The sequence below is a fragment of the Chlamydotis macqueenii genome, chromosome 11 (assembly GCF_036417535.1).
Source record: "Chlamydotis macqueenii isolate bChlMac1 chromosome 11, bChlMac1.mat, whole genome shotgun sequence".
Classification (NCBI taxonomy): Eukaryota; Metazoa; Chordata; class Aves; order Otidiformes; family Otididae; genus Chlamydotis; species Chlamydotis macqueenii.
Window position 1 is genome coordinate 12,604,162 of NC_141566.1, and position 26,704 is coordinate 12,630,865.

The 26,704-nt window shown below is 54.9% G+C and overlaps 1 protein-coding gene across 6 annotated transcripts in view; it reads right to left on the bottom strand.

Moving 5' to 3' along the window:
- NLGN3 (neuroligin 3) overlaps window positions 1-25,096 on the bottom strand; it is a 43,229-nt gene extending 18,133 nt beyond the window's left edge. For 2 of the 6 annotated variants that reach the window (XM_086756325.1, XM_086756324.1), the window contains exons 1-2: window positions 24,995-25,096; window positions 4,479-5,210 (exon numbers count right to left, since the gene is read on the bottom strand). In XM_086756325.1, the coding sequence (XP_086612451.1) occupies window positions 4,479-4,956 (478 nt within the window). In that variant the 5' untranslated portion in view covers window positions 4,957-5,210; window positions 24,995-25,096. Of the gene's footprint in view, window positions 1-3,321; window positions 3,382-4,478; window positions 5,211-24,994 lie in introns of all 6 variants that reach the window. The other 4 variants (XM_086756321.1, XM_086756323.1, XM_086756327.1 and 1 more) reach the window with 4 other exon arrangements.
- Between the last annotated feature and the right edge of the window lie 1,608 nt (window positions 25,097-26,704).

Below are 26,704 nucleotides of genomic sequence, written 5' to 3' on the forward strand. Positions count from 1 at the left end.
TTTCCAGATCCAAATGTTTGCCAAGGGCATCCGCAGGGAGTCCCAGCACTTCCTCCTCAGTGCTCTCACGCAACAGCCATGATGCCACAGAGAGCAGGAGCCCACAACAGTGCTGCCACCATGTCTGATGGCCATGTGCGCCCAGAGACACACATTCTGGTGGCCACACCGGCTTAGGTGCTTCTCCATGAGCTACAAGGAATGGGACTGGGACTGAAGACAGCTGTTCAACTGCTGCTGCACCGCCTCACAGGTAGGGGCACCTCCCCTGGAACCTTTGTTGGGTCCATCCAGCCATCAGCCCTTGCTCCAGGAATGCAGCACATCTTAGTGCTACCCTGCTCCTCCCTGTCCCTTGGTGGTGATGCAGAGGAGTTATCTCCATCCTTGAGCAGACTCCATAAAAGCACTGCATCTTCTCATGCTCTGCTGCTGCCACCAGCACAAACACCTACCCTCACCTTTGCAAATTGCTCCCTGGAGTGGAATTGGAGTGCCAGGGCAGTGGCCTGCTCCCAGCCAGCTCTCCAAAGCAGCAGGCTTTGCAAGGAGACTGGTAAGAAGCATTCCCGCAAGGGAGTGCTGCAGAAGCCGCGCAGCCATAGGGAAGCCTCAGTACTTGGACAAGTTCGTCTTTTGGAGAGCAGCAGAGCAGCCACAATGCTTTTCCCACAGAGCAGCTGAAGCACATTCCAAGCCCAGGACCTGCTGGGAGCTCCAGCCACCCTCGCAGAGATGCTGGACTGGAGCATTTGTCTCCACAGCATTGCAGATTCTGCACAGCCCCAGCCAGAGAGGTTAGGGCAGTTGCTAGTAAAAAACCAGGGAGGGCTGCTATGTATAGGGCAGCCATACTTTTCCCCAGCAAAAATGACATCCACCTCCTCATGCCATGAAATAAGGCCTGCCCAGGCTTGTAGTGAAGGTAAGGAGAAAGCATCGTGGCACCTGCCATAGCCAAGCACAGGCTGGAAGTGTTGGCAGCACAAAGCAAAGGGCAGAGCTGCGTTTTGCATACAGGTTCTATACTGTGAGTGTGTATACGCGCCCTTTGGGTGTGCAGCATTATTTTCACAGCAAATCCTGAGCCTCAGCACTGTCAGCTGCCCCATGCATGGCTAATTATTCTCAAAGCACTGCTGCCCTGCCTTGCTCCCATAGAAGGAACTAATATGTATGGAGGAGACTGGCATATAGGATATTTTCATATAGGAAATTATTGTGGGCAACTGGGCAGGAAACATTTTTCTGTCCCAGGGATAATTTCTGATAAATTCTCAGTCCTTTGGCTGCTCTGAAATACACTGAGTTTAGGGGTGGCATAAATCATGAAAACTCCAGGAAGGTGGGAGCTGAGGCATTTTGACACACCAAAATACTGCACAGTTGCCTGCTCTGCAAGAGAGCTTATTCCCTGCTCATATGTGGCCTTAGAAATAATAATAAAATCAGCACTGCAGGTACATTACCCTCATCCTAAGCATTGCTAACCCAGGATACACAAGGGGAGGCAGGGGAGCCTCTGTGTCTCAAGTGACTCAATTGATTCAAGCCAATGGCCACTAGAGCCATGGCCGGAGCCGAGGGGCACTGCCAGTGTCTGGGTGCTTTAATTCCCAGCATGTCACACCTGGATGCCCAAATAGCCATCACTGGGGATCCGCTGGTCCGTGAGTCAGAAGAACCCATCAGAGGCAGATGGCACATCCTCCACCAGCTCCTGGAGAGGTGACCAGGGGCAGTCGCAGATGGGCTGCAAAGAAACCCTGCCCATGAACAGAGCCAGTGAGGAGGGAAAACCAGGAGATAAGCATACTCAAGGTGTTTTGTCACGCTTTACATTGTCCCCCTTCTCCGGCCATAACTCAGCCCCTGCTTCCCTGGCTCTGGCTGTAGGGCTGAGGGTGGCAGGGGTTCGCCAGCCCCGGCAGCCGGTGGGAGTGTCGGGAGAGGAAACGCTTTGAAGTGGCTGGCGATTGCTGGCACAGCCAGCTCCGGAGGCAGTGTGCAAAGACTCCCTAATGTGCCAGCACTTTCAGGGGCAGCCTTGGCACTCAGAGAGAGATGGTGTGTGAATAGCCAGGACAGCAACAGGAAAAGCAAAGCAAAGAAACCCAACAACAGAACTGGGGGAAATGGCTGGAAGGAAAGCGCTCCCCAAACCTCCAAGCCCAGCTGCACCAGCCCTGCCAACCCCAGGGGTGCAGGGAGGCAGAGGCCAGAATGCAGAGACCCTGCTGCCACAGGATGCTCAGGATAGCAGCCCTTGCCCACCAGACACCCTCTCCCTGCACTGAGCCTTTCAGAAAAGCTTGGCTGCCTGACTGCCCGCACTGGGATGCACAGAGCAGCTCGGGCTCTCCCTGCCTGCAAGGGGGCCGTGCGGCAGGACGGGGAAGCATCATGTCTGACAAGGGGCCAAGCCAACTCCCATTTGCACATCTCCACTCCCTGGCCTGCGGCACTGAGGCTGGCTGGGAACATGGGATCACTTTGGGGCAAGGAGGCCTGAGTTGCCCCCGTTACCCCAAAGTGCAGCAGGATGAGCCCTGTGTGGCCCTGGGATGGAGGCAAGGCAAGTGGAGATGAATCTGAACTGGAGATGCTCAGACACCTGTGGGGCATCTGGGGCTCAGGGAGGACGCTGTGCCATGGAGTGGCAAGTAGGTCCTCACTGGCAGGGCTGGCAAAGGTGTGGGGGTGTGACCAGTGGGAAGCAGTCTTGGCAGAACCATGGGCTGGGGCAGAACATGGCAGCATTTACACAGCCAGGAGAGGGTTTATGCTGAGGAGATTTGGATGCAAAATGACCAAGGATGCAATGGGAGAAGAGCTCAGCCCAGGATGGGCTACAGTCCCTCATCACAGAGGTGCCTCCCTGACCAGGTCTGTTCACTCCCAGTGAGGGATGCATTCCTAAGGGATGGGTGCATTTAAGTGATAACCACCATCAGAGGGTCCCCCTTATACAGGGGCTAGGAGCCTGCCGCTGCCAGCAGGATGAAGGTGGGAGCGCAGGCTCAGCCCAGGAGAAGCTGTTCTGAAAGGCCTGGAGAAACATGAGCATCCTCCTCTGACCTGACCCCAGAGCTGCGCTCCTAGCCAGCAGTGGTCCCGGCTCCTCCAGCCAGAGCATCCGTAGAGCTCCTCCGAGTGGGAAGTGGGAGACGGCAGGGTGGGCTGCTCAGAGGGTCTGTGATCTGGGTGGCAGCACAGAGAGGTGCTGGAGGAGCATGCCAAGAGCTGAGGGCAGGCCAGGCACTCTCTCACTCTCTCTCTCTTTCCTCTCTGTGCCTCTCTGCCGGTCGGCTTGCTACATACCTCCTTTCCTACATATTTTCTTGTTGGGCTTTCGGGTGCATTCCTTGGAAATCCGTTTTACTGTAAAATGAATAAAAAACTACAAAATAACAGGAGGCTCCACCGGCAGGAGTGGGCATGCAATCACAACCACGCTGCCACCCTCCCGCCACCCCTGGGACCGCAGGAGGTGAGGAGGGAGCGTCGCTGTGGGAGGAAAACTCTGGGCCAGCTGTGCTGGGCAGGAAGGAAGGCATGATGTATCCTGTCACCAGGGGCCCCAGGGACAGAGGAGTGGAGCTAGCTGGCCTAGGAGAAGCCACCGGCCTGCTAGGCTGCTCTGCCGCATGCAGCAGACTCGCTGCAGGTCCCTTGCAGCCTGCTGAAAATCCCCAGGGGCTCCTGTTGTGGTCAGGCTGGGGTGGGCACACGGGCAGGCCCTGCCTCCTCTACCTTTTACTTACAGTTCGGGTGGGATCCCCTATAAAGAAAAAGGTTAGACAAGGAGGCACCCAGCACCGCTCAGCCTCACCCCACGCCCCACAGGACCCCGGCACCCCAGACTCATTGCTCTGCCGCCATCCCATCAGTGGATGGGGGAGCAGCTGAGCGATGCGCCTGCCGGTGCCCCCAACCTCCCATTCATACCAGGCCCCAGAAAAGGGCTCCATGGTCCCTTCATTGCCTGAGCATCTCCCCAGGGAGAGGCAGAGAGTGTTCCTCCCAGCTGCAGCCGCAGCCCACGCCCACAACTAGCGCATGGACCTGGGGAGGGTGGAAAGGGGGGAGGAAGGACGAACCCGAATCAACTCAAGACAAAACCTGGCACTCGGCGCCTGGGGAGCACAAACCAGCTTGTCGCTCTGTGGATCTGTGGTCAGAGAGTCGGATTCAGATTTAGCAACACAAGAGAGGAACCCATGACGATGCCATGGAGGTGGAAGGGGGGACCAGGAGGCATGGAGGAGCAGGAGCACGTGAGACAGAGATGGCAGCTGAGGGCAAGAGGGCAAGCTGCATGGCCAGAGAAAGCTTTTCCACAAACAGACAGCATGCTGCAAGGTTCACAACCACATGCTTCAAACACAACACCCAGGTGAGACCAGCCACTGCTGGGAGGGGGGCGGAGCAGCCTCCCCCCCTGTCGCCCTCCTGTGGGCACCCCAGCGGGGACTCACCATCCTCTGTGGGGATGTAGATGTTGAGGTACAGACAGTCCTCATTGGGGTCCTGGATGTACGTGGCCACAATATCCAAATTGGAGGTAAACCAGATGGGCAGCATGATCTCAGGAACGGCATTGTGGATGTTCTGGGGGCAGACCGGTGAGAAGTGGGTAGCATTTCTGATGCCTGACCAGGATGGTGGTGGCTCGGGGGGCATGAACCTCTTCTCCCCGATGGGGGGGGCAGCATAAGGCACCCCCAGGTACTGGTCCACAGGCCCCAGGATCTCGCTGGGCAGTGGCACGCGCACCCCCCGTAACTTCCCGTAGTGTGTGTTGACAGTTGGTGAGTAGACCTGGCCCTCCATCTGCACAACCGCCGAGGTGAAGCTCAGGACCCAGAGGACCAGACGCAGGTCCCAGCCAGCCACTAGCTCAGGCACTTGGAGAATGGGGGGCAAGAGAGGGCTTTTCCAGAGTATCAGCCACATCGTCCAGGACAAGCAGCACCAACATCCAGGCCTAAAGCTCCTGGGGCGAGGGCTCACAGCATCCCCATCACGGCAAGCCTCCGATTTGCCCACTGGGAACAGAAGGAGTAGGAGAGCCAGGAGTCAGGAGCGTGCAGCCCAGCCACACCTTCTTCTGGGTCAGTCAGGAGCACAGATGCGAAACGCCTCACAGCCTGCCAGTTGCCTGCTGCTGCCTGCCTGCCAATGGCCTGGCCCAGAGGGGACTGCTGATACTGTGGAGAGATGGAGGGAATTAACAGCAGACTTAGTCTGGGAAGAGTCAAAGAGCTGCAGCACAGGAGCCAGGATCCCTGGCCGGACCCTCCCACCCATGGATGCTTGTTGGTCTGCCACTGCCCAGGCATGCAGCTCTGGGAGTAGGCAAGTGCAGGCAGCACAAGTAGAGCACATGCAGACACACAGGCTGCATCTATCCATACCTGCAGAGCCTGTCTCCAGCCCTCAGGGGCCAGCCACGTCCCTGCACTGCCCAGGTGAGCCCCACAGCTGCCCTGCATGGCATCATGGTGCCCTTGCCCCATGCTGCAGCAGATTACGGGTGCCGAGATAAGCAGGACTGTGCCACTTCCCTGGCACTGTCCCTCCCCACAAGGAACCTGCTGGGCATCACTGCTGCCCAGCATGGCCCCTCCATAAGACCCTGCTGGCACCTCTCCCCTCCTGGCTGAGCCAAATCTACTTGCACTCCCACACCGCAGTCCATGTTCCTCACCTCGGCTCCATCCCAGCATCACTCCCCTGTACTGGTGCCACCACCTCACCTCACCTCACACACCAGCAAATTAGACCCATGTGTCCTACCCAGACATCTACCTCACATGCTCTCCAGCCAGCTTTCTCCCTCCACATGCCAAAATGGGGAGACCCCAAGCGCAACGTGGATGCTGGGCGGGCAGGATGGGAACAGCCAGAGTGCTTCTGGGCCGCGTCTCACTCCCTGCCTCAGCAACGTCCCGGCCACCTAAGCAAGCCCTGGGGAAGCAGAGCTCTGCTCCCATGTCCCCATGCTGGGCTGTCGGCACAGGGAGGGGAGCAGATGTGGCAGCCCCACGTGGGGTCCGCGGGGAAGGGAAGGAGCTGGAGGCGGGCAGGGCAGGCAGTGGCTGCAGATGGGGACCTGCGGGTGTATGCCAGCGAGCAGAGCTCCTGTGCCAGGGAGTCCTTGCTGGAGGTTGTGCGGATTTTCAGCACTCTGCCCTTCACCTCCCCACACCGCCTGCCGCATACAGGCCTTATGTAAGTGTCCCCCACCACGCCACCTCTCCCCGCCAGCACTGGTGCTCCTGGGGGACTTAAGCAAAGCAAGCCAAGGAGCCTGTGCTCACCCAGGGCTTGCCCTCACTCCAGCCTGGCGAGAGCAGAGGCCGGGTCTGCACCTTGGCAGGAGGCTTTACAGCCCAGTCCCCACTAAAAGGCACTGCTTGGCCACAGATCAGAGGATGCTCATGTCCTTACCCTGGGAGAGGTAAGTGGTGGGGCACGTCCATTTTGCCTCACAGCATCCTTACATGCCCACTCGGTAAATCTCTCCCAAGCCCAAAGGGGAGCAGAATTGCCTTGGAATTATTGGAGCACAAAATAAGGGCTCCATGCAGATGGGAGGACACAGCTCTGGTGGAGGCTCAGCTGGGCAGGGACTCCACGAATGGAGGACACCTCATCCAATGAGGAAAATCCGCAGGAAAAAAAAACAAACCACAGAGGGTGTCTCAAATCTGCACTGCACATGTGCAGCCAATTCACTGCTGGTCATTAAGGAAATGGGCCAGTGCTGTGCCTGCCCTCTTGATATGCCCAGGGAACCCAGCAGGCTCAGAAATCAGGGTATGATAGGCACAATAAGAAACACTCAGCCCAGAAAATCCAGCCCGCCCAAGCAGTGAGGCCTTGCAGGGCTAGGCACGCATGCAGGCACCTTTCCAGAGCCCGCAGAGGGACGGCAGGTAATGTCAGACAAGGAGGGTGGTACAAATGATAGGGAGAAGTGTCCGTACCTACTACCCCATCTGTGGCACAGGGACAACCTTAGGGCTGAGCTATCATGAAGGGGACTGATCCTGCTCTACCCTGACCACCATCACTTCCACGCATCGTTCCCCTCCACCTCCTCCTGCCCCACCAGGCAGTGACAGAAACACACCCGTCAGGAGCATGACACTGCTGCATTATTCCCCAAACAGCTGCCAAAGCCTAAGAAACAAAAAGTGTAGCGCAGAACAGAAATACAGCTGAGGCACCCAGAGACCCCAAGCTCTGCTCTGCCCCACCTCTGGAGCTGCCTCTGCAGCACTGTCTCTTGGCTGCCCCATTCTGCCTCCAGCTCTGGAAGAAAACCATCATTCATCTAATATTCCTTGCAGCAATGCCCCTCCTTCAGCAGAGAACTGATCTTTGCCTAGCAGCGATGTCCCAGGGGTGCAACAATGGCCCAGGACTCCCCAAAACTGCCTTCCCAAGCAGGGTCTCAAAGGTGCTTCAGACCCACCACTCTGCCTGACATTGCTGGAAGGCAAACCATCCTGTGCAAATCTGCTCAGGTTCCTTCGAGTACCATGGGTTAGGATAAAGCCAAATTATTAATGACTGTCATATCTAATTTGTGTGACTGGAAGCTACAGGCAGCTTCCAGTCTTTATGGTAGTGCCCACAATTCCCTGCAGAGCCATTTCAATCGATGTCTCGTCATTTTCCCTTTGCAGGAACACCACACCCCTGCCAGTGGTGGCTTACAGGCTGATTTCCTGACTTGAGAGCTTCCTCAGGGCTGTGGCCACACACTGCCATGGGCATTGCTGCTCCACCAACTCCTTCAGCCAAGTAATTTCACAGCACCAGGCAGAACTACTCCACAGCCCACAGCTACCCAGCTGGGCTGTGCACACCAGTCACTGCAAAATTAGGGCTGAATTCACCACCCACTTTGCACCCTTGGAGCAGCCACACATCCAGTGTAACCACCCTGTCCTGGCACAACGAGGAATCTCTTTTTGCAAAATACAGTGAAAAATTAGTTTCTTGCTACAGCTCCTCAGAATTATGTGATTATTATACTCCTTTGGGTTTTTGTTTAATCCTCATCCATGGTTCTTTTAATAGCTTTTAAACACCATGGATATCTGAAGACAAAAAACATAAGCTAAGATAGAATTAAAGTTCCAAGTACGCATCCTCAACTTAAATAAAATAATGCTACAGGCCTTGCAATTGACTCCAATTATGAATATTACGAAGCATCAGGCACAGAGATGAGTTACGTTAGCGATAGCCAACTATGTCCAGATATGGAGATGCACAGTCAAGACCCAGCATCTCTAACGTTACCCTGGAGAGCCACAATGTCTTAACACTCAAATCCAGATCACGGTATTTTAGCACTTGTAATTCCACATTTGGTTCTATCATTTTTCAAAGACTTTTTCCCTCCATCTGCCCATGTCCCCGCAGCTCAGAATAAAGGTGCTCAAACAATCTTAGTGACATGCTCCTAAGCCTTCCTAGGTTTTGAATGTTTTTCAATTACAAACCCAAAAACCGATTCAAACCCTAAATCTGGAATTCCCTGGGTTTCAAATGCCTCATTTGGGATGATTACAATACCCTCATAACACATCTTATACCCTCATATTGCTGTTCTGTGCTCTGTGTTTTCTGCTGTGACTTCATGTTAACATAACACTTAGGATGGGAATTTAGTCTTAATTTAGTATTGACAGACTGCCACTAAAACCCGAGCTCAGCCCCTTTCACTGGGGGCTGTTGCATGCGCCTTGCATCACTGCCTACTGCTTCAACAGCTCTTAAGTTTCCCCTTGGTCTTTCAAAGCATGCAAAATAACCAGGAGATACGAGAAAGGACATTTCCTTCAGGGAAGTGATTCCCCTCACATCCCACAGAAGAAGGGAGCAAAACTTCCCCAGTTTTGCCACCTACAGCACTCCCATTCTTCCCTCCATCAGTGAAGCCAAACGCGTCCCCCAGCAAAGACGGCTGCTGCCTCCCTGCAGCCCTGCGCCAGGAGGAGCTGTGCCTGCCAACTGGAAGGGAAATCGGGCCAGGCAGGGCAGATATGGCCAAACTGGGGATGCTCAGACGAGGGCACAGTGAGGAGCCGGGAGGATAAAGACACTGCAGGCATCCCAGGTTGCTCTGCCAGACTGCTGGTGGGATGAGTGGAGGAAGTGAAGCTGCTGGCTGTTAGGGATATTATTCATGTGCTTTGGAAAACAAATGCTCTATCGGTATTTCCACAGCCGTACTGTCTGCCAGACGTCTCCCTCCTCATCCAGGAGACACTCTCCATGGAAACCTGGCCAGGCAGGATCCTCTGGAAGCCTCCCTCGCAGATGCAGTCAGGCATCTCAACACCAGCCAGACGAGCCAGATCCACACCTTCGCTGGCAGGCGGATGAGGAGATGCGAGCAGGCAGCTTGCCCTTGTATTGGACTCTTCATCAGGATTCAGTCTCCTGCCGCTGAGGACTCAGGCTGACCCAACCCCCAAGCTCATCACTTTGATGCTTCGGTTCTATGTTCTGTGTGGTCCAGAGCCAGGACAGCCCAGCATCTCCCAGCTGGCACGGATGGATGATTTCCTCCCAACAGCAAGTGGACAGGATGTCCCATTGCACTCTCCAGACATTCTGCCTTGTGCAGCTCTGCTCACCATCTGACTGTGTTGTATCATGGTGAGATGTAGCTGGGGACCAGCCCATGCACCCCAGCACAGATACGCGCTCGGCAAGCAGCATGAGAAACCTCTGCCTCCTCTTCCCCAGAGTGAGCTAGCTCCAAACCTTTCCACTAGCCTGTGCTCTGGGATCTCAGGCTGATGCTCAGCTCTCAGGCAACACTGTCAGATGTGCTCCCCACCCTGTCAGCTGCTCTCCTCCACTGGGCAGCAACCTCGGCCCTCACCAACCCTCAGTCCCATCCCACCTCACCTGTGACTCTGCAGAAGCCCCATAGAAAACCCTGGGGAGCATAGAAGCTGCAGCACAACTGGACTGACAAGCTTGTGTCTGTGTGTCCTGGCAGCTCTTGAAGAGCATCCTTCTGCCAGAAGTTCTCAGCTCGCACCCTCTAGTGCTTGTGGCCTGGGCTAATACTTGAGAGTAATACTACAGAGCAAAGTTGAGGGTTATGTGCTATGTATTGTGCCTAGGGGGGCTTTCTCACCCACCCCAGGTTACCCATCCATGCCACAGGCAGATGTTTCCTGGTCCCACAGCACTGTGGGAGCAATTCCCAGGACTTCAGGTCCATCACAGAGCTGGTACACAGTAATTGATAGTTACCAGTGGCTCACAGTTACACTAAAAGGGGGCAAGTAGGGTTTCAGTAAGGTCTGCCCTACTTATGCCACTGCTCTGCTTTTCCATGAATTCCACTTCCCAAATGGCAGAACAGAGTATGTTTTATAATCCACACATGACATTCAGCACTTTGGAGGCCAGGATGGGAACTTGACATGCTCCTGACAGACTGGGGAAAGGGCTGAGAGATGATGGGCAGGGCTGTAAGTCATTGGGGGGGTAAAAAAACTGCACGAACAGACCACAGAAGTAAAGACAGCAGCATTTCTGCCAGAAGGGTCATAAGGGCTACAGGAGGGTACAAACTGAATGTGAGCCAGCATGTCATTGCCACAGAAAAAACACAAATACAGTAGGATGTATGAAAGGCCAGCTTATAAAGACATGTGAAGTAATTATTCTGCTCTCCTTTCAGCTCATAAAGGCACATCAAGTAAATATACGGATCTCCAGACAACCAGTTCATTCCCCAAAAATTTGGGCCAACTAAGAGAGGCCACGGGAGACAGCAAGACCACCAAAAAGCCTTGAACAAAAGCCTGGAAGAGTGGGGCTAGTCTAGAGAAGTCAAGTCAGAGGACACAATTTTATAACATGTAAACACCACTGAAAAAAAGTCTGAAGAGTCTGATGTTGAACTTTCATATGCAGAAAGGAGAGACAAGTGTACACTAGGAAAAGCAAGGAGGTGATTGGTGACAGCCAACATGGTTTCACTAAGGGCAGATCATGCCTGACTAATTTGGTGGCCTTCTATGATGGGGTTACAGCACTGGTGGACAAGGGATGAGCAACTGATGTCACCTACCTGGACTTGTGCAAGGCATTTGACACTGTGCCACACAACATCCTTCTCTCTAAACTGGAGAGGCATGGGTTTGACAGACGGACCACTCAGTGGATAAGGAATTGGCTGGATGGCCGCACTCAGAGAGTGGTGGTCAACGGCTCAATGTCCAGGTGGAGACTGGTGATGAGTGGTGGTCCTCAGGGGTCCGTATTCGGCCTGACCCTGTTGAACATCTTTGTCAGTGACATGGGCAGTGGGATAGAGTGCACCCTCAGCAAGTTCGACGATGACACCAAACTGTGTGGTGCCGTTGACAAGCTGGAGGGCAGGGATGCCAACTAGAGGGACCTTGATGGGCTGGAGAGGTGGGCCCATGCAAACCTCATGAAGTTCAACCAGGCCAAAGTCCTGCACATGGGTCAGGGCAACCCCAAGCACAAATACAGGCTGGGCAGAGAATGGACTGAGAGCAGCCCTGAGGAGAAGGACTTGGGTGTGCTAGTGGATGAGAAGCTCAACATGAGCAGGCAATGCCCGCTTGCAGCCCAGAAAGCCAACTGCATCCTGGGCTGCATCAAAAGGAGCTTGGCCAGCAGGTCAAGGGAGGTGATTCTGCCCTTCTGCTCTGCTCTGGTGAGACCCCACCTGCAGTACGCATCCAGCTCTGGAGCCTCCAACATAAGAAGGACATGGACCTGTTGGAGCAAGTCCAGAGGAGGGCAACAAAAATTACCAGAGGGCTGTGCTCTCTTATGAGCACAGGCTGAGAGAGCTGGGTTCAGCCTGGAGAAGAGGAGGGTCTGGGAAGACCTTATAGCAGTCGTCCAATACCTGAAGGAGGCCTACAGGAAAGAAGGGGAAAAACTCTTCAGTAGGGCCTGTTGTGACAGGACGAGGGGTAACAGTTTTAAAAATAGCGGGAGGTAGATTCAGATGAGATATTAAGAAATTTTTTTTTACAATGAGGGTTATAGAACACTGGCATAGGTTGCCCAGAGAGGTGGTCGATGCCCCATCCCTGCAAACATTCAAGGCCAGGTTGGACAGGGCTCTGAGCAACCTGATCTAGTTGACGATGTCCCTGCTCCTTGCATGGGGGTTGGCCTGGATGACCTTTAAAGGTTCCCTTCCAATCCTAACTATTCTATGATTTTAAAAATTAAAGTGCCCATGCATACCTGCAAAGGGCAGATGGATGGACCAAGTTACCCCTCGGCATGCACTCCAGCCCACTCTTCTACACTTCTTATCACCCTGGCTGGCAGCTCTCTCCCTGTCCTCATTTGTTCAGCATTTGGCACCATCTGGGCAAACTACAGCCACCTTGGTCATGAAGCCTTCAGCATTTAGGATGCTCTGACAGAGCAGAACACTTAGAAGGCTTCCCAGCACCCTGGAGCCCATCACATCTGTTCTCTACTCTGCAGAGATCTTCCCCAGAGTCTGGTGTCCCCCACCTCACTCTTCTCCTAGAGGCACACCTGTGGTACCTCCGATATCCAGGCACCACAGTCACTCTGATGGGACAGAAGGAAAAACAGTCACAAACCTTCACTCTCATTTGCTTCAAGTGCAAGGTAACATCCCTGTGACTTGCCTTCCCTAACTTCTACCCACAGCACCACCAATATTTAAAGGAAGTTGAAGTCAGAAGCCTACAAGACACTCCACTGCACATCCTTTGCCCTGGGGAGGGGATGAGAGACTGCATAAGAAGTGTCAGTTAAGTTCCTCAATGCTGCAAGAACGTATGTGGGACAGAAGCTCTTTGACAACTCCCAGACACATGCCAAGATCCTCGAGAAGAATGTTACCCCAAATCCCTAGAAATAGGCAATTTCAAGTGCCACTTCTCCTGTGGTGCCAATGGCCTGCTGCAATATGGCCTGTCCCCATTTGCTCCACGGCCTTTAACGAGTCCTTCACAAAGGAGCCAAGCCTGCCTTGAGAAGGACACCAGAGGCAAAGTAAGACCTTTCCCTTGCCCACACTTCACCCTTTCCAGATATTTTTGGTGTTGAAGCCACCACACTGTTCAACACTCGGCTCCAGAAGTCACACTACACAGCAGGTGAGATTACCTGGCTCATTTCCAGCTCCTGTTTAGCATCAAAAGCTCCAAAAAATGCAGGAGATTTCTCAGTGTCACTGAGCTGAGACTGTCAATGTTGCTGAAGGACAGCCAGTGAGCACTGCAGCAGGGACAGTGTTGGGGTCAGTGCCCAATACTGCTGATGCAAGCAGAGGGTGGCCTCTATAGAGAACCCAAGGGCAACTGTGCTTGAGAGCCTGGGCTCCTTTGGAGTGGGCTACATGCTCACCTTGAGCTGGTCTAGATTTTAACTGACCTTCCCACTCACTGCTTTCCAGAAGTCTGGTGGAAAGCTGAGGCAGGGCCACGTGGCACAGCCAGCAGCTCCTCTGTGAGCAAGAGGCACTGCTGGGAGAGATCCCTGGCTGCGAAGAGGGCAGCGGCAGCAGCCTCTTGGTGGCTGCTGGGTTTCCACATGGCTCAGGGATAGCTGCTGGAAGTAGGCCATTTAGTGCCAAGTTCTGGGTAGAAATAATCTGGATTATCTCACGTTACGGAGACCCCAGCATGAAGAAACGACAGCAGCTTTTCTCTCCCTCACCTTGCTGCTTTGCACAGTTTCAGTTTACAAATGCTTACCTGCAGGGGTGGAGGTTAATGAGAACCACTGTTGAAACAGCAAACACAGCGCCCTGGCCTCGGCACAGATACACAGGTGCTTGCTTGCAGAACAACTGGCAGCAAAGGCAGAGAGCCTGGAAGATCAAAGATCCTTGGAGGATACTCCAGAAGACCCTGCAATGGGGTCGTTGTGTACGCTGCAATAGCTGGATGTGGCATCGCTCTCTCCCAGCCCATACGTGCCTGCTCCGGCCCGGCAGGACCTACCACCACTGGCCGGTGCTTCATGCAGTTCTCTGCACTGGCGGAAGGGGCTGGGGGGTGCGGGCTCCTCGGTGACCCCCGGCGCGCGGAGCCCCAGGCGGGGCTGCGCGGGAGCTGTCCCTTCAGCACCGCCCGCCGGCCTCTCCCGCTCCCGGGGATCCAGAGGGTCTTCTCCGAACAGAGCCACGGCACAGCCCTGCAGCCCGGAGCGTCTAAAAGGCACGGAGCACTTGCAGGAAAAGCGCTCGGGCTCCAGCGGGATGTTTGCCTGGCAGCTGGAGGGAAGGTGGGACTTGCAAACTCTGCCTCACCACGACTAGGTGAAGGGCGACCGCATCATTCTCTACAGCTTCCTGAGGAGATGAGGTGGAGAAGGAGGTGCTGATCTCTTCTCCCCGGTATCCAGTGATAAGATGCGTGAGAATGGTTCAAAGCTGCGCCAGGGGACGTTCAGACATTAGGAAGCATTTCTTTACTGAGAGGGTGGTCAAACACTGGAACAGGCTTCCTAGAGAGGTGATCAATGCCCCTGCCTGTCAGTGTTTGAGAGGCATTTGGACAATGTCCTTAATAATTTGCTTTAACTTTTGGTCAGCCCTCAATAGGTCACACAGTTGGACTAGATGATCATTGTAGGTCCCTTCCAACTGAAATATTCTATTCTATACTATTCTAGAGGAAACAGCTCTTCATAAATAAATAGTAGAATTACTCCAGTGCTCGCTTTGTGCAGGCACGTGACTGACATGGCAAAAGTGCATCCACAGAATCCTGGAATTTCCAGACATCTATTCAGGAGTGAACTGACAGACAATCTGCTTTCAGTTAGTCCTTGGCACCAGCACAAAGTTCATGCCAAGACAACTCACTCACTTTCCAACACATCACAAACAAGAACCAGGCACCTACTTTAAGGCAATATAAGCTCACTCACAAATCTTAGATCAACACTCAGCAGCTAGTAACTGGAGTGCAAATCTCACCCAGCAAAGAGAGCTGTCTGCACAAGCAGCATTCCCTTTATTTCCTTCTCCAGCTTCAGTAAGCCATGCATTGACATTATCCCAGCTGCTCATCACCATCCCCCTCACATCTGCCAGAGCAATGGCTCCTATGTCCTCTCCCAAACAATTGCCTCAGAAACCACCATGGCTAGCAGAGGCCCTGTTTTTTAAGTTACCATCGATCATTACAACTGAAACACGTTACAAAGCAATTACACAAGCACAAGGCTCTTTTCAGAGCAACAAGATTCTGAAACTCTAAGTTCAAACACGTTCATATTTCTTACATTACCAAATGCAGGTTTGAAATTGAATAAAGGAGACTTCAGTGACTCAAAGAGGCTAGCTCGATGCAATGACACCTCCATTTCTGAAATGTCCCAAACCAAGCAGCAAGTATGGAACCCAGCTGCTGATGGAATGTCCTTCCTCAAAACTGCCTCATACCCTACTCTCTCAAGCTTCTTTCTGGGCACTCAGCCATGCAAAGGACATGGACCCCCTCCAACAAACTGAGTCACTGGCAATTTGCACAAAGCCCTGTCCTACCCTTACCACCACCTGTGCTAATAACGAGTCAAGACATTCTCATGCATGCTCTAAAGAAAGCTGAGAAAGCATCTGTGCCTGCAGGCAGGCTGAGTGCATCCACAGCCAATGCTTTCCATGGACTAGCGTGGCCTGGAGGAGGCTCTATAAATGTAAGGAGGTGGGCTGGGCAGAGAGGAACCAACTGCAGCTTAAAATACAAAGACTTCCTGCAAATGCAACTAGAGAGGATGGGCAACAAAACCCAAGAGTCCTTGGAATGGGAACAGCTACACCCAAAAGAAGTTGTCAATGTTTCATTTTTACTGACTCAAATCAGGAAGCCAAAACCACCTAATCATAGGTTGTAATCGAGATTGTGGCTGTAAGAACCTCTGTTTCAGTGGCAGAGCTGATAAAGGACTGTTTCCTCTACCAACACCTGCCCCAGCCACTTATTTCTGACCTCACTTGACATAACTGCCCACTGCTTTTCGTCAGCTGAGCAAAGTTTTGCAGGGCAGAATGGTACAGCAGGTCATGGAGGTGATCTGAGCTAAAGGTAATGAAACCCGGGGCAAAGAACAAAGATGAGGAAAATAGTTGGAGACAAGCAGGAACTAACTTTTCTATGGAAGGTGAAACACGACATAATGAGTCAGTTTTCCTGTGAGAGATAAGGTTACGAGTTATCTGGCAGAGTACAAGCATCACCTTCCTGCACCACCCATTACCACCCTGTCTTGTACCATGTGACAAGAACCCAGCCACCAAGACCACGGTGTGCAAGGGGGGCTGTTCCAACAAAGTCATCCCTCCAGAGTCACAACGCAGGCAGCAAAGCCATGCATGCTCCCTCCCTAGAGACCCCAAGCATTGCAGTCCAGCACCAATGTTTTTCCTCACTGCAGGGTTCTTGGTGGCAATGCTCAGGAAAGTTGTCCCAGGAGATGTTTGAGCTAGCATGACTTCCACCATCCACACCACTTCCACCTTGTTACAATAGTCCCTACTTCCAGGTGACACATCAGACAGGCTCCGCAAAGACCCACACACCCAGAAAGTGGGATGGGGGGTTGTGCCACCACATGCCCCCTGGCTTCCCACAGCTAGGAGTGCTGCAGGTCCCGTCCTGTGCCAGAGAGATGCCCTGGCTGAACCCCAGCCTATCACCCTACTCAGAGAGGTGAGTGCCCCAGCTCATCCCGCCTCATACAAGCTGCTGACTTGTGCATTAGTGTCAGTGGCCCTGAGCAGAGACCAGACATGATTTTCTGACCATATTGCAAAAGTCAAGCCACAGTCAGGGGAGCAGCGCTTTCTCTGGCCAGCAAGGAACACCCAGACAGACTGATCATCCTGGCATCACCATTCTGGTGCCCTTTCCAGGACTGATGGCATCAGCAGTGACCCACTGCTCCATGACACTGTGGCTTGCCTGGAGACACAGCCATACTCAGCAGCAGCCTCCACTGAGAACCAGGACATTGTTCAGTCTCTGCTCTGCCATGGCTAGCCTGGATGACCACGCTCACCTCCTAATAGCACTTGTCTCTTCATCCTCAACACAGGGCTGCTCTCTGCAAAGCACTCAGAGGTGAGAGACCCAGAAAGCGCTGGACTAGGGCAAGAGAAGGGGAGCTGTGACCACTGGTAGCAATGCACACAGAGGATGGAGCACGAGCCAGTGCAAGCTGCATTTGCTAATGCTCATTCCCTCTGTTCCTGCCAGCAAGCAAGACTCACTGGAAACATCAAGAAGGGAAGATATGAATGTGAAGGTGAGAAAACACCATCGCTGTTGGAAGCGCCACAAACACCTCTGTCCACAACATCTGTCCTCCCTGTCACACAGCTTGCAAGCTGCTGGTGGCAGAGAGCACCAGGTCCCTCTTGCTTCCAGCTGCCCCATGCCCCTCATGTCCACAGGGCACGGGAGACCTTGGGGCAGCACCTCTCAGCAGGGCTCCTGCCAGCAGCTGGGGCTGCACGCCCAGAGCCAACATGACACAGTGTCAAGCAGCCACGTCCTGCAGCAGCCACGGCTCCTCTGAGGTGACGTCAGCCTCCACGAGAGCTGCCAGGCAGGACATGCTGTGCATGCTGGCCACGCGGTTCCCACACATCACCTGGCTCCAGCAGATGCCGTGGCCTATGTTCCTCACCAGCTACAGCTTATCTACAAATTGAATTTCACACTTGCATGCTCCAGAATAAGGCACAGGTGCTGGAGAAGCCACACTCCACATCAGTCTTCCCCCTTGCCCCATCTCACTACTGAGTGCCGGCACCGAGGATAATGGCTGGTGGCTGTGGAGGAGATTCTGGGCAAAGCCACCAACCCCACACAGCCAACACTGACTCATGGCAGAGCTGCTGCGGTGCTGGCAGTGCCTTCCATGCTCAGGACAGCACCAGGGTGAGGGGAGCCTTGGGGCCCCTGGCACAACAGCCACTCACACACGCTGCTGGCACAGCACGGAATCCAAAAACACCGATCTACAGCTGAATAAGATAAAAGCCTGTCTGAGTCACTGGTTTTCCCTGAAACCCTAAAGGCTTTCCCAGGAACTCTGGAAACGCACAGGTTTGCTACATGCTCCAGTGAGCAACCTAAAGAGTTCATATAGGTGTCATGGCCAGAGGTCACTGTTGTCACAGGTCATACATATAGCTAGCAGCCCAGACAGACACAGTGTCGGTCACCTTGGAAGGAGGTCAAGCAGTTAGATCGTCCAGCCCAAGCCCACAACAGCCTCTACTCAGCTAAGACAAGCAGCTTCCTCAAGTAGGGAAGCCTGCCCTCAGCAAGAGCCATCAGCTGCTGTCGTTCCCAAACTGAAACCAAAGATGGCATGACCAAGCAGAAGATGATGGAAATCCCCTGGGCTGGAGGGTCAGCCTGCAGCCAGGGCAGCTTCATAAAGTCTGACTCCTGCTCATGCAACTGGGGCTTGCTAAGGACTGGAGGCCAGGCAAGCCAGCAGCTAGGAAAGAAGCCTGTCCAAATTTAATCCAAAATGTATTTTCTGATTTCCCTTGTAGCTGCCTTCTCCCATATTTTCTATCGTCAAGCACAAAAAAAAAAAAAAAAGCAGAAAACCTAAAACCTCTGGCAAAAAAAATTCCTTTAATGTGTTTTACTGTAAAGGCTGCCTAGTGTTAAGAAATAAGCTGGACTGAAGCAAATCAGGCAGCCTGGGGATGCCCTATCTGTCCAGAGGGAGCAGACCAGGATGAAGCAGGACATACAAGCAGGATGCAAGGACCAGCAATGCCCAACGAAAGGCAATCCCCAGTGCCAAGAAGGCTCCCAGGTTCCCTGTTGCTTCTTAGAGGTTCCCAAGCACAGCTCTGCCTCGGCAGATGCCCATTTTGAAGCATTGCTGCCGGCAGACACGGGACGAGTTTTTTGTTACAAAGAGCAGGTAATCACTTGGGTCCTCTTAAGGTCATGAGCATCAAAGTACAGCAGCTCCCTGCCCAAATCTGCAATCTTAGATCCTCATCAAGAGACCTCAGTGGCAACAGAGACCAAATGGCAATGAGACAGAATCAGAGATTGTCTTGAGGCACAGGATCTACCCTTACGGCTGCCAACTAAGGGTAGATTTCTGTTTTGTGATTGCAAGGACGCCATTGTGCTCAATGGATACTCCCCTCTGCCCTCCCAGACAGGGTCCTCCTGGAAGTCATGAGGATGGGAAACAGCGTTCTCTTCAGGAGCTTCAACCTGGCTTGGCCTCATCCTGCTGCCCCTCACCCAAAGCCCACTGGGGACCACTAGATCCCCAGCTCATCCCTGCACCCTCCTCTCCAAGTCTATTTCTCTCACAAGAAGCAAACCTCTCCCAGCCCAAGCCTCACATCTCCCTGCTGTCCTTAAACGTTGCTGAAGTGCTTGAGGAGTTGAGGGACAGCATTCTAGCACCCCACACAGGCTGAGGTAAGGCTGAACTGGATTTTCATTGGTAGTCTTTTCTCATCTGAGCATAAAACCAGGAACAAACTGAGAATGATGTTTCCTGATGTATGTGAGAACAGGCAGAGCCAGAGGACTGGAGGAGAGAGAGATAAGGATCAGATCCCTGGTGATCCCACAGTGGCCACCATATGCAACAAGTGCCAGGGAACTGGGACAACTGGATGAGACTCCAGCTCTGCTGCCAGCATGTCAGGTGGGTGCCCTGTGCCCAGGGAACCAGAGGAAGAACTGCCAGGTAACACAGGAGGGAAGGGATATTGCCATCCATTTTCAAACCAATCAAATTAACAACTGTTCAGCAGACAAAAGTCTGTCAGAAGTTTCCAGCAAAGGGTCCTGGAATGCCAAGGCAGAGGACTGGTGCTTAGCACAGGTCCCACCTCTCCCACCAGCTGCATCTCCATCACGTGGGGACAGCATCCCATGCTCTCAGAGAGGTAGTGGAACTGAGCAGGCATTTGTCACCCTGTGCCAAGCAAAGTAACAGAGCTAGATGGTGATAAACCCATCCTTCTTTACCAAAGCCCAGTGCTCCCTCCTGGCTCCGTCTTCTCTGGTAGGCACAACGTTACAAAAATAACAGCTCAGACCCACCTTGCCCTATGTACTTTCTTGCCAGTAGTCAGAAGCACGAACAATCAGGAGCTGCCGAAGTCAGAGATGGATCTTGCTGTATTTATTGGTTCTGGGGGAACCTTTTGTCCTTTTTGAATTCATCCCGTTTCTCCTGGAACCAATGTAAGGTTTCTTCTCTGTTCACAACACCTTGTTCTGAGGAATTCTGCAGTTTGATAGCACATCTGCGAGAGGCAACGGCCCCTCCTCCTGTTTGGCACCTCCTGTTAGCTTCATTTGATGTGACCTTGTACTTGCATGGAAACAAACAGTGAACAGTTAACCTCTATCCCTTCTCTCCTGGCCTCCTGTAGACATATCTTATCCATCTTCTACGGTTTCTTTTCCAGTCTGAAGAACCCTGCCTTATTTAGCCATTTTTTGCACAGAGGCCATCAGACCTCTGACCACTCCTGCTGCAACTTCCAGGCATTTGACTCCACAATGATCTCAACACCTACACACTTCCCCTAAGCAGCTCTAGAGACAGAGACACAGAGCAACCCCTGCCCCCTTCTCCTTCTGCATCACTGTCCCATGACTCCTCAAGTTGCTTAGCGGTATCTGGAATCATGTAAGTGTAGAGGAAAGATGTGAAGACAGCCAAACTCATAGACTCGCCTCCACAACTCCTTTAGCCCTGGGCACCAGCACCAGAAGATGGACACGGCCACCTCCATGGTGAGTGGCAAGCAGACACTTTAGCCAGGCTGCAACTTGGGCTTCTTCCACTCCTTTAGAGTAGCAGCTAATGAATGCCTGACAAAGGCTAAGTCCCTGCAGCCCCTGATCGCCATGCCAAAGGACATTCTTAGCAGTCCCCTCCCCAAGCCCATTTCAAAAGTCTTTCTGACCAGCCTCTGCCAACAAATCTCACCCTCAGAGAGCCCCAGCAGCCCAGGCCCAGACCCAAACAAGGCTCACGCTCAGTACAAGCTCCGTAACACGCTCTCTCTGCAACATTTCCCAAACTTTGCTACTTGGTCTGCTGGCATGGCCAGAGCATCTGGCCCCCAGGCAAAGCTTCAGCTCTGCTTGCCAGGGACCTCATAGGATACGCTCACAGAGAGATGCAGGTTGAAAATACCAGATGTTACTCCACTGTTCTGCATTTTGCAGTGTCAGGAACAAGGCTTCTTTACCAACAATCCCCTGAGCTCCTTGCCAGGCAGTCTCAGCCCAAACAGTGCTCCCTGGCACAAAGACAACCCCCTCCCCCACCCCTCACTCCCATGCCACGTATCTGCCCCGCTGTCGGACAGACCACATGGCAAAAGGAGTATATTGCAAGACTAAGCAGGAACACAAGTTTCATCATGGACTGCAATACCACATCACTACTGAGCCTCCAAACAAACAGCGCACAGTTTGGGGAAAACTTCCAGGAGCTGCACGCACCAGACAGGACCCGGCAGCTGCAGCCAGAAGCCCCAACTCCTGCTTCATCCCCATTTCCCCTCAGTTAGAATCACTCCAGGGTCTGAATGATGTGGATTCAAACTGCCAGCTCCGGCAATTGCAGGACCTTTTATTCATTCTTCTCACACCCATTGCAGAATCCTGCTGAGGCCAGCAGCACGCAGTGCCGGTCACAGTCTGCTTCCTGCCCCCAGCTCTGGGGAGCATCACTTTAGGAGACCACCGGAGCATTTAGCCCACCATGCAAGCTCTGCCAGAGTCCTCAAACCCAGCTCTCCTCAAGCACCCCAGTACCAGGATCCACCCTGCCTCCTTTTGCTGACGTGCCCCTGCCAGCTGGCTGCACTCACCTCCCCAGCTGTGCTCACCTCCTGTCTGTGCTGACCCAAGATCAGCACATGCCCCTAGCAGTGGATGCAGGTACAAATGCCAGACCCTGATTAAGAAGCATTTTCCAAAACGCTCTGTCAGTGGCAGCCAATAACCACAGACCATCAGAGGAGGAATCTCTGTCTGCGATCCCACAGTGAGCAAAGAACTGTCCAGTGGCACTGAAAGGCCTAAGGACAGAGCCAAGCTGCCCCTGCCCCATCCCTCTGCACTTGGTGCACAGCCCCAGGATGGCAGACACTCAGCCCCCCTGTGCTCTGCTGTGAGATTTCACAGGTTCCTCCGCAGCTCATGCCCAGACACATGCTCCATGTCCCCATTCCCACCATCCTTACACTCTCCTCTTGTTACTGGATTCCACCTGCCACCGGCACAGCACGGACATCCCACACCGGTCTGTCTCAGGCCACAGCTTCTCCTGGACAGCCAAGAGGGCTTCCCTTTTCCCTTGCCTGCTGCATAGAAGTAACTCCAGCAGGAAGGACACATGAAGACGGCAGCAAACTGCTTAGGAAGCAGCAGAACCACTGTGGTTGGGGAGGTTTAGGAGCTGGCTGAGCTGATGCTGTGGTTTAGATGGAGCTTCGAGACTAGGTGACCGCAAGTTCCCTTCCATACCTGCTGTCCTAAAGCTCCTCCTCCCTTGACACAAAGACAAGGCCAACGTGGACTTGCCAGAGGATTTTAGCAGTCGCTCTTTCCTTGCTCTCGCTCACAGACTCAATGTGATCCTGGTCAAAAGGTACCTGGACCAGGTCCCTGTCTGTGTTGGACCTGAGCACCCAGACCAGACCCCACAGAGAGCCAGGAGAGATGCAGCCACCACAGCTGGAGCTGGGCACAGTGCTCTTGCAATTCTCATGCTGCCTTCTGAAGCCTTGGCAGGCCAGGGCACTGTCAGCCTGTACAGCAGCTCCCTAGTGACTCCCAGGCTCTGCTCGCCCTTACTGGACTGCTCTCAAGCACCTTCACCCCAGCCCTTAGGGAGAAGAACCTCTACACGGGGTCTGGGAAGGAGACAGATCCAGATGTACAGTCCAGGGCAACACCCCTGGCGTGGGCTCAACCTTCCTCTCCAACAATGCTGCCCTCTGTGCACATTGCATGTTGAATATGGGCAGCTGGAAGTGCTGCAAGGCAGTAGCACACAGACTCTGCTAAGATGGGCACTGCAACTCCATTTCCCCAGTGCATTGCTGTGCAGGGCCCAAACGCCCAGCTTCAAGGGCTGGCCTGCATCTCAGACGGTTTTGCTTGTGCCCTGGTGCTCTGGAGGTTGAGAGCTGTGTGTTTGCAGGTGTCCAACCAAACTCCACATCCCGACTGCACACGTAACCATGGCAACTGCACATGTGAGTGGCAAAGCCTTGAGCTGGGCTAACTGCAAATGCAAATGAAGCAAACACATGCACAATGCTAAAAGTGTGACCTCTAAATGTCAACCTTTAACCATTTTGCAGACACCAGCTCTGGTGGTGGCCACTTGCAGAGTGCAGAGCAGGAGGACATCTTCTCCAATGGGGATCTCGGGGTGCCCAGCTCAGCGCCAGGGGTGGGGTGCTCTGGTGCAGAGCAGGAAGAACAGACAGCACACGCATTTCCCAGAGCTAAGAGTGAACCCTGCCTCAGCAACTCGCAGCTCCCTCTCTGGGGACACATCCACTCCTTACACAGCTGGCAGACACCTCAGATTCCACAGAGCACCCTGGTTTCCAGAAGAAGGAAGGTCTCACCAAGCTTACACATAGCATGGCCAGTGCAGGGGCTCGTGGGGAGCTGGCTCTGTCAGCTCTCCCGCTGCACCTACATGTGCCCAGCTATGGGGGCATCTCCAGCCCCTCTGCCGTTGCCTGAGGCCACGCTGTCAGCAGCACCGAATGAGGCACCCTCTGAGGGTGGAAGGAAAGTCTCAGCATCGAGGGGACGTGCTGCCAGAGTCACCTCCCCAGGGGAGCCTTGGCTGCCAGTGGAGACACCAGGAGGTGTCACCATTTGGGAAAGTGTGGTCCAGAAAGAGACTGGCTAGCCAAAAGCCTCAGGTCCCTCATCACTTCCCCTCTCCCTCACTGCCGACAGTGCCAGAGATGGACAGGCCCTGGCGCTAACCATCACTCACCACGCCACTCCTGCCCTGTGGCTTCGAGGGCAACAGAGCCAAGCTCAGGCGAACAGCGCCGACACCATCCACTGGCAGCCCCTGACCCACTACCTCGCTCGAGGACGAGCACGGCCAGCATGACAGAGCTCCGGTTTGACACCAAGCTTGCCTCTACCCAGGCCCCCTGCCCAAGGCAGGGACAGAGGATGCCCTTTCACTCTGGGAACCCAATGACTAATGTCATTCCTGATGCTATGCCAAATCAACCGAGCTAAGGGGATCTCCTGCCTGCCCTTGACCCGGGGAAGCTCACACCAGCAGCCTCGCGCCAGGCGGCACTGGGTGCAGCTCTGCACCCAAAAAAACCTGACCCCGCCTGCAGCTAGGCACCCCCAGCCTAGCTGCTCCAGCCCCAGGGAGGATCCCAGACCCTGGGACGGGAGCGGACGAGCCGCTGCCCCTGCCCCTGCCCCTGCCCCCGCCCCCTGCCCCTGCTCCTGCGCTCCGTGTTGGGCCCGGCGGGCTGAGCCGAGCAGAACCGGGCCGAGGGCCGCGGCTGCGGGCGGGGGCTGCGCAGCTGAGGCGGGCGCACAATCCCCCTTTCAGCGCGTCGCCATGGCAACCCGCCGGCTCGCCGCGGCCGCTCATCCGGCCCCGTTAACCCCCGCCGCTACCCGTCGCCGCCGCGCTCGGCCCCACCCGTTAACTCCCGCCGCTCCTCGCCCAGATGCCTGGCCTGGCCCCGGACGCCCAACTCTGGGACGGGGATCCCCGCCGCGGGAGCCCCATCACCGCCGCGGCGGCCGGGCCCAGCCCAGCGGGGCCAGGCCGATCCCGCCCGACCACCACCCCCCTCCCCCAGCAAGAGGCACCGCGGGCCACTCCGGGCCGGGCCGGGCCGGGCCGGGCCGGGCGGGGCGGGGCGGGGCGCACTCACCGTCGGGGGCGGTGGCGCGGCTGGGCCATGCCGGTGGCGGCAGCGGCTGCTCAGCGCCCCGCGCTCCGCTCACTCCGGCCCGACCCCGCACCGGGAGCGCGCGGCGCGTGCACGGCGGGGGCGGGCAGGGGAGGGGCCGCTTCGCGGCACCTCTTCACTGCTGCTGCCGCAGCCAGCACCGCCGCCCGGTACCGGTACCGCGCTCATCGGGCACCCCACGGCTCCGCCGCTTTGCTGGCCGGGCCCGGCACCGCCCTGGGCGCGGCATCGAGGGGATACCGCATCTGTACCCTTGGTATCCCCCAAGGCCCCTGGAACCCTGCCTTGCGCACGGCACCGGCACTGCACAGCTACCGGACCCCGGAGGTGCGGGGGGTAACCCCAGCCGGGACACCTGCACACCCTGGGGCACCTCGCACCGCTCCAGCAAACCATCCCCTCTGTGGGGGCATCCCCGCAACCGCCCCGGGCATCCTCTTCTACCCTAGGCATCCTGCACCACCCCGGGCATCCTGCACCTGCTCGGGCAGCCAGAATCCTGCCCCACTGCACCCTGTACCTGCCCCAGCCACTCTGCATGACGCCCCTTTGCCTCCCAGCCCACCCCGCACAGCCCTGTGCTGTGCTGCCTCGGCACACCACACGGCAGTCGGAGCATCCCCCGCCCTCCAGCCCCAGCGTCTTTGCGGCCCCTGCCTCTCCCACTGCACCACATCATCCAGCTGGTGCAGGGAGGATTCACCAGGTACCAGTATGGGACACCTCCATCCCAATCCCAGTCCTGGGGCCAGGCACAGCCCTGCCACCCATCCACTCCTTGTCATGCACTGGGCTGCAGGCTCAGCAGCCACAGCCCCACAGGCCCCAGCAGCACCATGCAGCAAAAGCCAGCACCTCTGTCGTTCCCCTTTCCTTCTGGCATGCCCATTCCCAACATGGGGATATCTTCTCCTCCCACACACGGCCTCCTTGGCAGGAGCCGCCTCTCCACCAGCCTGCCTCTACCCATGGCGGGGCTACCTCCCCGTTTCAGTCTTGCCTGATGGGATTACAGAAATCATTTGAAACAGGGCATGGATTTGGGTCCTGCTGGATATTTCTGGTCTCTGCATCTCTCTGCCATAGCCAGGGCAGCATCAGCAGTGATGCCTGATCAGAGGAGGACGTGCAGTTACAAGTTCCATGCTTTCTGAGCTAGGCAAGGGGAGCTGGAGTCTGCCTCCCTCCTGCTGCCAGAGCTGGAGCCCAGACCCTACCAGAGCTCCACAGAGCAGTCATTGCTTCCCATTTAAGATGCTTGTGTGGCAGCATGAGAAGGGCAAGCATAACAGCTCTCCTGCAGGCCACCAGCACGTGCACCGAGTTGGTGAACGTGCAGCCACAGGGGAATCCCTGCACTCAGATGCAGGTTGGGCTTCACATGTCCCAGTGCCTTCCAGCTTCCTGCAGAGCAGGTCGGAGCTTTTCTGCCCCACTCCCTCTCCAAGGGACTGCTGACTGGTGGCTGGCAGCTAGATCAATTTTTTTGCTGGCCTATCATATACAGGGTGAGCTGCATGCATCCTGTACACCCCTGAGCAGACAACATGGTCCAGTGCACAGTGAGATGGATGCAAAACTGTGCCCCATGCCCATCAGGGTTCATCAACCCTGAGAAACCTCTGTGCTAGGCTGCCCTGCATCAGGCAGGGCTTCAGGCATGGCTCCCTA